This window comes from Meleagris gallopavo, chromosome 9 (genome assembly GCF_000146605.3).
Source record: "Meleagris gallopavo isolate NT-WF06-2002-E0010 breed Aviagen turkey brand Nicholas breeding stock chromosome 9, Turkey_5.1, whole genome shotgun sequence".
Lineage (NCBI taxonomy): Eukaryota > Metazoa > Chordata > Aves > Galliformes > Phasianidae > Meleagris > Meleagris gallopavo.
The window spans coordinates 2,712,341-2,724,900 of record NC_015019.2 but is presented as its reverse complement, the minus strand read 5'-3'; the positions used below and the strand labels follow the sequence as shown (position 1 = coordinate 2,724,900).

The 12,560-nt window shown below is 47.6% G+C and overlaps 1 protein-coding gene across 1 annotated transcript; it reads right to left on the bottom strand.

Annotated features, from left to right (window-relative positions):
• Window positions 1–528: 528 nt before the first annotated feature.
• On the bottom strand, window positions 529–11,835 carry LOC100550599 (probable G-protein coupled receptor 83). The gene is made up of 4 exons (XM_010715114.3): window positions 8,148–11,835; window positions 6,328–6,453; window positions 4,605–4,738; window positions 529–4,080 (listed from the first exon to the last, which is right to left on the bottom strand). The coding sequence occupies exons 1-4, from the start codon at window positions 8,523–8,525 to the stop codon at window positions 3,459–3,461; spliced, it is 1,260 nt and encodes a 419-aa protein (XP_010713416.1). The 5' UTR covers window positions 8,526–11,835; the 3' UTR covers window positions 529–3,458.
• Window positions 11,836–12,560: the final 725 nt, after the last annotated feature.

Sequence of the window (12,560 nt, the reverse complement as noted above, 5' to 3'; positions counted from 1 at the left end):
AGCAGTGCGGTGTGGCGGCGCTCTCTGGCGGCCACGCGCGGCGCCGTCCCGCCACTCCCCGCAGCGCCCGATGTGCGTGGATTTCTGCGATGTATTTTCTTTGCTCTGCTCCTGCCCTTTTCCTCCCGTGGGAAACAAGAGGACTGATAACCAATATCGCGTCCTGATAAGAGAAAATATGTTGATTTTGTGTACAACTCTTTCAACAAGGTGGCTCACAATGCAGGGCGCTGGGATTGATCAGATGAGCCAGAATTTGGATTTAGCCAGCAGTACTTGCAGCAAAGCAATACTGAGCTCTGCCAGCTCCTAGGCAGCTCAGCCTTCCCATGTTGGCTGAGAAAGAGCAGAAAAATCATGGAATCACAGAACCACTAAGGTTGAAAAAGCCTTCTCAGATCACCAAACCCAAGCCACACCCCGCCCACTAACCATGTCCCCAGTTGCCACATCTCCACAATTTTGGAACACCTCCAGGGACAGTGAGTGACTCCACCACTCCTTGAGCAGTCTGTTCCTGTGCCTCACCACTCTTTCAGAGAATAAATGTTTAATACCCAACCTTACACAGTGTGAGCCACTGTCTCTCATTGTAAAGCACAAAACCAGGTGCTGATGATCACTTTGCTGTCTGAGTTGGCTAAGGCAGGAAAGGATATAGCCTAGACCAACACCTCATTTTAGAGATGTAAAATGGGATGAGCCGCATTACTTCCATCTGCTGCCAGGCATCCTGCTGTCAGGTCTAGGCTGCTTTTGACAACCTGCTGGACAGACCACCGGCCAGGCTGGGTGCTTGAGCTGCTCAGAACCCATCAGGAGACAGCAACCACCTGTCCTCATCACCTGAAAGGATAATGCAGGGTAAAGCCATGGCAGCTGCATAAGCCACACCCTCTGAGCTCATTAGGAGGTATTTGAAATGCTGATGTGGGAAAACGGCCCTTACAGGGGGCACAGGCTCCCCTTACAGGGAGCTGAAGGAAAGGCTTTGGTCACTGGGAGCATTGCAGAGCACCTGCAGAAGTGCTTTCTGGGCTGTGAGGGATGCAGCAAACGCTACACTAACAGCATCCAATGGTAACTGAAAACAGCAATTAGGGCACGTGCACAGTGCTGCACAAAGAGCTTTGGCTGTCAGTATACTCTCTAGCTGGGTTTTGGTTCTCAGAAACAGACTTATCTTTGGAGTTTGCATTAAAGAATAATAGTGCAGGAAGCAGTTCCAACATGCATTGAGATGAGGTCAGAAGGACAAGTTACACGGAGAGCTGAGCCCAGCTCATCCTTCCTGAGACCTCATTCAGGAGACGCAGAAGAACCTTCCGACCCCAGCCGGGCCATTTCCTACCAGCCCATTAAAGCAGGAGGGAAGCGAGTGCAAAACAAAAGCTCTGTGAAAAGGAGGAGAGTTCACTTCTCACTCTGCTTTCACTGAAAGAGTGAGAAAATTGCTTCTTGAGATGCTTTTAGAATGGGAGACAAAAGTCCTTCCAATCACTGCAGATCTGTTTAAGCACTTACAAAGATGTTGACCTGATATTAGGTGAGTTCCTCTGTGCCGAGGCTCCACCAGTAAGTGCACACAAGTTTCTCTGGGAACACTCTGAAACTTGTCGCTGCTTAATGATGTTGGCTGTTGTGTTTCTCGGTGGCTGTGATTCGGAACAACTCATTAATTCTTAGTTTCTCAGCTCTGGGTTTTATGGAAGTTTTTATGTAGATGAAACCTGCTTAATTTTCATCCTTATTTAACGCAATACTTCCCTTGGGGATTAAGGCGCAAAGTGAGATTTGAATTAGCAAAACATAGAAAAGTTCCTTGCAGCCACAGAGCATTCAGAAACGTTTGAATTGGCAGCTACCCACACTGGGCAAACAGTTTTTCTCACTTGAAACATCTGCTCTATACCTCATCAAAATATTCTGGGATAAATCAAAGAAAACCACAGAAGTTGCAGAATTTTAGCAAATGGAGACATGAGCTGAAAGAGTGAAGTGCAGTTATAAGGTAAAGTAACTGAGCATTGCTGGCAGTGCTGATCTTACAGAGAATTTGGTGATGCCGAGACATGGTGTGACACATTCCAGCTGAAAAATAGGCTCCTGTGAACTTTGGGATCAGAGGGGTGTGAGATGACACGCCATAGCACACCTTGTGTGCCACCCTGCAGGTCTGCAGAGCTTCCCAGCACATCAGTGGTCCCCCAGTCCCATCTCCTATCCTTCAGTCACCGTCTCTGATGAGATCCTTTTCCATCCCCATTTGTGGTGGCACACAGAGCTGTCAGTGCACAACCTGTGGGATTGTAGGCCGTCCGTGGGGCAGATTTCTGTGACATGGATGTCAGTAGAAAATCCATTTACTCTTGGACCACTTTTCAACAAGAGAGTATTAAAAATGAAAAAGAAGGCAGTTTAAGAGTCAGCACACACACTGCGGAGGATAATTGTCCATTCCATAAAGCCAAATAATCTTTTTCTCAGAAAGAAAATAATGGGTTCTCATTTTTTGTCACGTAAAGCATCGGGTTCACTGTCACCTTACCAGACACTGACATCAAATAATGGCTTTGTGACAGATCGGCCTTGCTTGTACAGAAAACAGGATAAGATCAGGGAGCAATTCTCAGGTCTGAGTCAGTGACCAAAAATTCAAAAAACGAACACAGTCTGCAGTGAAGGAAGGTCACTGTTAGTTTTAGCTTAATGGTTACACAATCGGCTAATCATTACTCCAGAAGCAAACTCATCTCCTGCACGATTAGCTCTGGATCACTTAACAATAGCAGCAATCCAAAGCTGAGCCTGAATTCAGGTTACCAGCCCGACAGCAGCACTCAGGAGAGGAAGCTGACAGCCTCTGCAGTGAACCTACAAATCTCTTTTTTTTCACAGTTAAAATGAGAATCACCCTCCAGAGGTGAACACCTCTCCCCACCCCTCGTGTTTACACACACCTCTCTGTGCATCCCTCTGCTTCTCAGAATGAAGGCCTGGCGTCCATGTCAGGATGCAGATGCTGGGATGGTGCTGTAAATGAACCCAATTAACAGCCCAGGTCTGGCAGCTCCCGATGGGATAACACTGCTGTGTCATCAGTCGGCACCTGGAGGTGAGCAGCTCTGCTCCCCGGGCCAGGCACAGAGCCACACAGCCCTGAGCTCAGCACTGAGGTTGGTGAGGCTCCTGCTTGTGAGGATTCTAAGTCAGGTTACACAGAAGGCATGTTATCAGACGCCTTATTATCTAGGGAGGGCGTGAAGGTTTACAAACAAACCCTGTGCCAACTTTTCCAGCTTCAGATTTTAAAAACCGTTTCTCCTAGTGTTACAGTGCAGGCTTTACCCAAAGTGCAGCATCCTGCTGAGCAGCTGCCACACCATTATCACTGCTGACCAGCATCTCAGTTGCCCAAAGTGGGACAGGCCGCATGCTGCCCGGCCGTCAGACAGGGCTTAGTGTTCTGCCACAACTGGCTGAACGCTGGATATGTCTGTCTTGGTAGAATTCCTTTGGGGTGATGCTGTTTTCTGGCAGGTGCTGCCTCTTTTGTACCGGCAGCCCTCGAGCCAAGCGGGCCTGAATGGAGGGGCGATGGACTGCAGGGCATGGCTCTGCGCTGCGCTCCTCCGCCGGCACACACACAGCAGGGACTTCAGCTCAGACCTGAAGTTCTCATTCAGCCAACAGTAAATGAAGGGATTGTAGCAAGTGCTGCTCATGGCAAACCAGTGGAAAGCAAAGTACAAAGCGTTGCTGCTGTGGATGGCCCTGCAGGAGATCAGCACCACGTAGCAGTTCAGAGGAAACCAGCACACTGCAAACACAATCACCACCACCATCAGCATCTTCAGCGTCATCTTCTTCTTCCTCTGGTGGGCGTAGTACTGCTCCATAGTGACGTCCCCAATGGCGTTTCTCAGCCAGAGCTTCTTAGCCACCATGGTGTAGGTAATGGAGATCACAAGCAAGGGCAGAACATACAAGAGAACGAATGTAGTCAAGTCCAAATACTTCCAGAAAAGGTCGGCAGGAGGAGGGAAGCTGGGGAGGCAAACCGTTCGTATTGTTCTGTTCCTGGGATCAGAGAGAGAGAGCTGTCAGTCCCACAGCACATCACACAACACGTGGAGGACACACTTATGCATCTCAGAAAAGGTACAGGCAGTAGAACTCATTCAGCAACATGGGTGAGGGCTTCTTTGGAGAATTCTACATTAAGCCTGAGCCTTGGCCTCAGTGGAGATATTTTAAACATATCCTCAGAAAATATAAATGAAATATTTATCCATAGTGGCATTTGTGCCCTCTAATGCTGAAGAGCATCTCTCTTCTGTGCCTGACTCAAATGACAGCGCTGAATCTCTGAGCCAACATCAATCAACAAAAAGCCTGAAAGTAATTTCATTGATTTTCATTATCCATTTAAGAGAAAGTCACCGCCGACTCAAAGCCAAGGGAGACTTCTCTGCTTCCCCATTTTCTCTGCTTCCCCATGCTTCACATTTCAGTAACTCAGACGGAGAAACGCGCATTAGAATCTGGGTGACCTTGACTAAGCTGGGTATGTTCTATGGAAGAGCACTGTGTAAGTGTCTTACCCGATGTAAAACCTCGTCAAGGTCTGATAGATGGCGTGAGGCAGTGAGAAGCAGCTGGCCATAACCCAGATGATAACGATGCAAATCCCTCCTTTCACCATGGACATGCGCGGCTTGAGAGGGTGCATGATAACCTGCAGAGAGCATCCAGTCCAGTGGATTTAAAGTGTCCTCAGCTGATAAAAACGAGCTTCAGATTTTAGAAAAGAGAATGCACCTTGGTTTTATCAGCATCCAACTGAGAGCATTTGACACTGAACGGCACGTGTGCTTTCCAAGACAGGAAGGCACACCCAGCAGGGACATTAAGCGTGGCAGAAGTTGAAAGACAAGAGTCTGTTCTGGTTTGTACCATGGGGAGCACAAAATGTCTCTTATTTACTACAGATCTCAAATATAGATGGCAGCTGTATTCACATTTGGCATTTGGTGGACTTGCACAACAGTATGACATGGTGCTTTATAGTTCCCTGTAATCTTTGGCTAACTGCACCAATAAAATAAAAGCTGGTCTCCTTGTTCAGCATTCCCTCATGTTCAGCAGTACGGAGTGGTGGAGTGCAGAGTTTGCTGCTGAGGTGGGCTGTTTTCCAATGTTTTGGTCACCCTTCCAGCAGCCCCACACTGCAGTTTGAAACGCTGTGTCAGCTCTGCACCCCCAGTGTTACAAGCTAGACAGGAGGATCTGGTTTTACTGCACTTCTGAGAGGATAAATGCTGAAATACACAACGAGCAATACAAGTATGACCTGCTGCTGTCATCCCAGGACCCTGAGCAAGGAACACTCAGCACCACCAGCAGTTTGACTTGAGAAGTCATACAAGCCGGATGAGCACTGATCTCTGGTGGACTACAAATGATTATATTGTGCACTGAAATAACACCTGCGAACAGATCTGTCACGTCATCCCTGTGATGTCTTGGCTGATAAAGTCCTCGGTATTTTTTGCATTCTTTTTTCTAATCTCGTTATAAATACCTGCTTAACCAAGCTTCCATAATTCCCCTGGAGCACATCTGCTCGGTTACCTCTCAGGATTAACAATAATTCTAGAGGCAATTTGCTCAGCAATGTTCCCTTGCTTCTGTTTATACCTCCTTGGCCCCTGCTGGCTAACTCCAGTTCTGGGGAACTTACTGCTCTGGATTTAACAGCATTTCTCGTGTTTGCCTGTAGCTAAACCAACACTTCTTAATGCATAGCCATGCTTGGTCATTGACCCAAAATCTACTCATTAAAACACATCATTATCAGAATTTTCTTTCAGGAGCTGCAATATCTGTAGAACGAGCAGGCTACCAAACTCCTTGGATGGGAATGGATGATCTGTGCTCCAACACCAGATGGAGCACAACCCAGCCAATCGGAGTGGCATCAGTTACTGTTTTAAACTTGATTTCTCTGTGTCATTTGTTGTGCTTATCAGCAACAGCCATTACCGCAGGCTTCAGCACTGCAAGAAAGCATACCTTGCAGGCTGCCCTGGGCTGCCTCCAGTTGGGTTTGGGATATCCCTAAGGACGGGAACTCCACAACCTCTCTAGTTTGACCACCATCACCACGAAGAAGCAGGTTTTTGTCCAGCAGCATGAAAACCAGAATCCCTCAGCTCAATTCCTTCGCTCCCAAGACAGAACAGGATTTCAGGAACTGGAACATGAAACCTGATGCACGTAGCTCCCTACCTTCTGACAAACACAGCTGTTAGGTGCACCACGTACCTGGTGACGATCCAGAGCGATGGCAGCGAGGGTCAGTACGGACACGTGGACAGAACAGTACTGCACAAACCGGCTGATGTGACACATCAGCTTTCCAAAGACCCACGTGCTGCTTACAAACCGCACCTGGAAAGCAGGCAACAATGGATTAGAACTGTGCACTGTCTGAAGGGCTGCAAATAGGCTTCTCAGGAGCACTGTAAGGAAGAAGTGCCATGATAAAGTCCCCACAGGTTCAAAACTCAGAGATGAATTCATGGAAGAACCCATGGATGGGTTGGAAAGGAGCTGGTGCTCTGCATTGGGAGCATCCCCAGAAGCTCATGGCCACTCAGCAGTGTGTGGGGATGGCAGCCACAACTCCACACTGATCTCTAAGGCTGGCTCCCTCTTATCACGTTGTTAGAGATACGTCAACAGCAATTTCATAGGTGTCAGCTAGCTTAGACAAACAGAGGAAAAAATTCCCCTCCAGTTGAGAAAGCAACTAACACTTTACCAGGAAATGAGCCCTCCTCATCGATCTGACCTCTGGTGCCCATGTTATCTCCACCAGGCATGAAATCCCACTGCTGCTGGGGAGGGCGTGGGGAGTCTGAAGCCTGAGTGCAGCAGAAAGGCTCGGTGCCATTCCCTACGGATTCCTGGAAGGCGCTGCTTCTTGTGGCTTTCCTGCAGAGGCAGTTATTCCAAGTACCTGCTGTTGTTTTGCTCCCTGCACACACGTTGTTCAAGTGCTAAGTAAGTGTTCCTCACTGCACAGCATTTGGTATAACTCATTCTGGAGGGAGATTAAGCTAATTTGAAATAGGGCACATTTACTGCAGCACGTATGTCCACACAGAAAATTAGTCAAGACTAGCTAATGCTTTCAATTAATCTACCATTTTAATTCTAATTATACTCCCGCAGAGACAACTCAGTAACAATGACTCTGACAACGAAACCGTAGCAATTTTCTTTTTCTCTAAAATTGATGCAAAGCTCTTTTCTAAGAGGGATTACAGTTACTTAATTACCTATGCCCAATATGTAACCACTGTGCCAACACTCACACTGTCTCTCCCAGAACAACCCCAAAAGAGCAAAGCAGAGAAACCACACCAAAGACATAGGATTGGTTTAAGAAAAGGGGAATTCAAGTCAGCAATGCAGGGAGTGCTTCTGGAAGGTGGAAGAGAGCTGCGGGCAGCTATGGCCAGGGAGCACAATAGGAGCACTCGGGATGCTCAGGATTCAGAGGACTCTGCCAAACTCAGCTACACTGACAGTCCTGCACAGCATCGCTTGTAGGCAATGCAGCAGCCTATTCGTCCCACCTCACTCTGTTTTCCTCTTCATGGCTACCATTATTTAGTGTCTGCGAGCAAACAAAGAACTCCCAGCTCTGGTCAGAGGCACAAAGGGCTGCAGGGCACAGCACAGATCTCACAGTCTTCACAAGCAGCGACTGTTTGCCTTGTTTCTATAGCAAATTGACAGCTAATTGTGCCTTCAAGTGCTAAACATATCCCAGCTCCCTTCCCCACTAAAGCACAAGCTGGACACCCCAGTATTGTCCCCATTGTGAAAAGGGAGCAGTACCAGGAGGGGAGGCCTCCCTGCGGGCTCTGGAACATGGGGGCAATTGGCCCCATCTCTGCACCAAGCCCATATCTGCACGGGGGAAGCTGAGCACAGCATACAGCCCGCCCAGGAGATAAGAGCAGGGAGAGAGAGCTGCTAGAAAGTTCTGTGTACCAGCAGGTTGTTGATGTATGCATGCACACACCTCCCTGCTCCACATCCCACCGCCCCGCCAAGCCTTGCCCAAGTCCTACCAGCGTGAAGGGGGTGTTGAGGACAGTGATCATCACATCGGCCACGGCCAGGTTGATGATGAAGAGGCTGGTGGCAGAGTGCATCCTCTTGTTCTTGATCACCACGTGGCACACCAGGGTGTTTCCAAAGAGTGAGATGCAGATGATCACTGAGTAAGCTACGATCAGCAGCGCCTGCACCGTCCTGCTCTGGGATTCGCCCTCGTATTTGGTCCCACTGTCAAAGTCTCCCAAGTCCTCCAGGTCCAAATCACTGTGGAAGAAGGACTGATTTGGGAAGCTGTACCGTGTGGAGAGGAAGCTGGTGCCGGTGTGATTCTCCGCTCTCCAGAAGGGCTTGGAGATGTACTGCAGAGGGAACCACGCGTGCCTGCTCATGGCTCAGGAAGTGCTGCCCCGGGACCAGCAGCAAGTTTCCCTGCCCTCCTCCTTCCTGGGAGCTCAGGTAACAGTCAGTGGTGGCAGAGAGGAACATGCATGCTTGCATTATAAAAATATGCTCTGCAGATGCAAACCACATAAAGGAGTTGATAAATGGGTCCTTCTTCCTGTGCTGATTGTGCATCAGCTGTGCTCCAGGACTCTCCAGGTACTGCTCTTCTTTTTCAGTCCCATATGTTCTGTATACAGGAGTCGATTCAGATGCTGAAATATCCCCAAACACTTCCTCTCTCTATGTAGGAAGAAATCCTATGAAATATTTACTTTCAGGTACTGTTCCTTTCTCCCACAACTTCTGCTTGGAAAAGTGCTTTATTGCTATTCCACACAGTCCTTCACCAGTCAGCACTCCATTTCCCAACGGTTTTCAGAGCTTATCAGAACAACAACAACAACAAAAAAAAAAAATATAGCAGGGGAAGCCTTTCCCATTCCTTTCCATCCTCAGAGTATCTCTGAGCTATTCACTGGAAGCAGCTTTGCTCAGAGACTGAGTGGTCCCCGCTTTCCTCACTACATATACAGCCTGCCAGATGACACACAGCATATGAAATAGCCAATAGTGTATCTCCTCCTGGCTCACCCTGAGATGGATCGCAGCCCCACAGACAGGTGATTGGAGTATCTGGCATCCACAGATTCTAGCAGAGCAGCAAAATACAGAGAGATGGATGTGCCCTTATTTTCCCTCTCTCCTGTCTTCTCTCCCTCCTTTCTGTATACCCAGCACAAAAGCTTGGTGGAGTACAGCCTCTTTACTAAATTTCAACATCTTTTTTCTGCTTTCCACAAACAGAGAGTATCTGAAGAGTTCTGCTTCTGGTGAGCTCCCCACTTTGTGCCTGGCACTGTCCCCTTTGTAACCTCCCTGTGATGCAAAGCACATCATAAAAACTGAAATGCAACACGGAAATGAGAGCAGAAGTTCCAGGATGCTGCTGGATGTCCACAGTGACTCTATCACAGCTCGGCCAGCTGGACATGGAGGCAGGATGAGAGACCCACAGAGCAGCGCTGCCCCCGAACTCAGAGCCCTATGGTCAGCAGGCGGGCTGCAGCAGCACCAACAGTCAGGTTTCATGCTGTGTTGGAGTTAAAGGCAGCTTCACCTTTCTGGCAGACTCAGCATCTCAGCACTGCCTTGGCAATTCATAACACCTCTGGCCATTCAGAATGTCTTTTGCCAAAAGTATTTTTGCCATATGTCCCGTCACTGGGACTGAGCCCAGCTTGCATCTGGCTCAGGGCATGAGAATACAGTGCTGCTGCAGCTTTTTCCTCTTCCCTTCTGCTCTGTAAAGGCACAAATCCATCCAGCCAGGATGAGGTCAGCTGTCACGGGCACATCACTGCCTGCCTTAGTTCCAGGATACTTTCCATGTGCCTTTTCCCCATCTCACAAATAAAAGCCAGATAATTCAGCAATCAGCTTCACTGTAAGTTCTGTAGAAGTGCCCAGGGCCAAGAATGCTCACTTCTGCACCTTCATTTAAGCTAATTTTAAAGAAAGGATTTCAAAAGACATGATTCATCTTCATTACCAGACAGTGCAGAACTACATGCCAAAAGCTGGTAGTTATGAAGCCTTTCTCCCCGGGTCCTGTTATCACAGTCTTAGCAGTGTGCATTTTTAAGTGCTTGTTCCTGTCTGCTCCCATGAAGATTTAAAGAAAAAAAACAAGCAAACATTAAGATGGCTTCATTTCCTTTTATTTATTTATTTATTTTCCCAGTAGAAGGATGTAGATACTTGAATTCAGAGAGGAGTAAAATAGATGCAATTCTAGAGCAAACAGAGGTGTAAAAGAGACCTCTTCTTCACCTGTTGTGCTTTGGGGTGAAATAAAACTAATCACAAATAACTGCCTGGGAGGGGAGAGGCCAGAGCCAGCTACATTCACTTTGTGCACTCACAAACCAGCACTGTCCATCACAGTGATGGCCCTGAGTGCTGGACATCATTAGTTTAATGATCAGTTGATTTCATTAACAAATATCTATCTTCCAGTAGATAATTCTGGGCTTCATCTTGTAATTAACCCTGCTTGTTTAATCAAGAGGAGTAGACAGTTCAAGAAACAATTTAAAAAGCTATTTTTGAGACTTGTCCAAAGAAAGGCCAGAAGCAGCCAGGGCAGAAACATCACACTGCCCTCGCTGGTACTGCAGGTACATTCCATCGGCAGAGCACTGCCAGGACCACAGCCAGGGATGTCAGTTGTGATGGAGGCCTAAAGTGAAACGAGTTGATGGTGATATCTTGTGCTTCAGCTGGGAGGGTTCTCCTACGCTTGGATGATGCCAGTGGGAGCAGTAACACCATTTACACAGATGTGGGGTCTGCAGCTGAATTGTTCAGGACAACTAAAGTCCCAGATAGCGACATCTTCATTCATTTCTCAGTATCAAAAATATTTTAATACACATAATCCATTTATGATTTTCGCATAAGCTGTCAGGATTGTGCTTGGCTGATGAAGTCAGAATTCAGTGACAAAGTGCCATTGTGTAACAAGCTCAGCAGAGGGAAAATGCTTCCATTACCTGCATAATGAGTTTGAAAAGCTGAATAAGATTGTCTCTACAGGTTCCTACAAGTTACTCCATATTTATGAGGTACGTAAATACTGTATATGATGATATGAGAGTGATACTGATATACAAGGCCACTGCATTAGACGGTTTGCTAGTCCCAAAGTTCCTACCATGCTCAAGAGGTGCATTTCTCTGCTTCCCAGCAGTGCACCCACCTGCTTCTCAACAAGCACAGCTACTGGTGCTGGGTATGGGCCTCCCGCAGCCCTTGAAAGGTCATGAGAGCTGCTCCAGGTAAAGCTGCTCGCACATTCACAATCTGAGCCTTTTCCCCCTACCTCAAGAAGGGCGATGGAGAGCAGCAGAGAACCACAGGGGGTGGGCAGCATCTTGAGGCACCATGCAACGTCTTAGGGCACAGCAGTGCTGGGTGTGAGCCCACGTGGCTGCAAAAGCTGATCGCGGACTTCTGGTTTGAAAATGTCTGAGCTTTGCAATTTGGAGCTGAAAGCTGCTGGGGAAGATGCAATGTTTCATTCCTTGAGCGTGTACAAGAGGTAGAAAATTCAGCGGTTACATTTCCTAAGTCTAAATATTCCCATCAATGTGCCAGTTGCATCAGACAGCACACTGGAAGACTGCAGTTCTCCAGAGAAGCCAGCAGTTTGTACTTTTGTTTTAAATACACAGTTTGGTGAAGGAGCAGAAGCAATCCGAGCTGTATACCAATCCCAATCCTCCCCTTCCCCCCCCTCTTTTTTTTCCCCCCCTTCACTCAACAGCTGTGTTATGAATAAAAGTTTGAACAGTCCTTGAAAGCTCTGGTCTGGGATTCTTACTTTTTATATTTGCTTTAATGCCCTGAGGATGCTACGTTCCTCTTCATTTGCAGTGAGCAGTACTGCATCTGTGAGTGAGAAATGCAGGATTAGCAGGCACAGATATCGTGCAGGACACTACATGGACATGATAAAGGATTTCACAGACTCCCCCAGGACTGATGATAATGGAGTGACTGTGAATTAAAGAACACAGCTCTGAAATTCAGACATGCTGACAATTTAAAACCTCCACTATTTTTACTTAGAGATGCAGAACTGCTTCACACAAAGCCAGCAGTGCCATAAGCCACACAGTGCAGAGCCGTGCAGTGCACAGCAGTTCCATGTGAGGTGCTCAGCACCCAAAGCTCCGCGTGCTGCAGGGGCACCTGGGGCTCAGTCTGCCGTGTTTGGCAACATCAGTTCTGGACTGCACACCCCTTCACCCCCACTGACATTGGGCAGTTTTCCTCTTGTGTTCCTCTCCTGATAACTGAGATCCACTGCAGATACTCTCAGGCTGTTACATAATTTTTTAATCTACCGAGAGCAGACTTGTAGGCAAAACCATAAAATTTGCCACACTGAAATAATAACGGCTGCTAACATTTAAATT

Bases quoted from the DNA above. Each gene is read 5' to 3' on its own strand.
- LOC100550599 (XM_010715114.3), bottom strand. From the start codon at position 8,525: ATGAGCAGGCACGCGTGGTTCCCTCTGCAGTACATCTCCAAGCCCTTC. The intron at 6,454-8,147 runs GTAGGACTTGGG...CCTGCTTTCCAG, and splicing joins TCAACACCCCCTTCACGCTG to GTGCGGTTTGTAAGCAGCAC. The intron at 4,081-4,604 runs GTAAGACACTTA...CTCTGATCCCAG, and splicing joins TTGACGAGGTTTTACATCGG to GAACAGAACAATACGAACGG.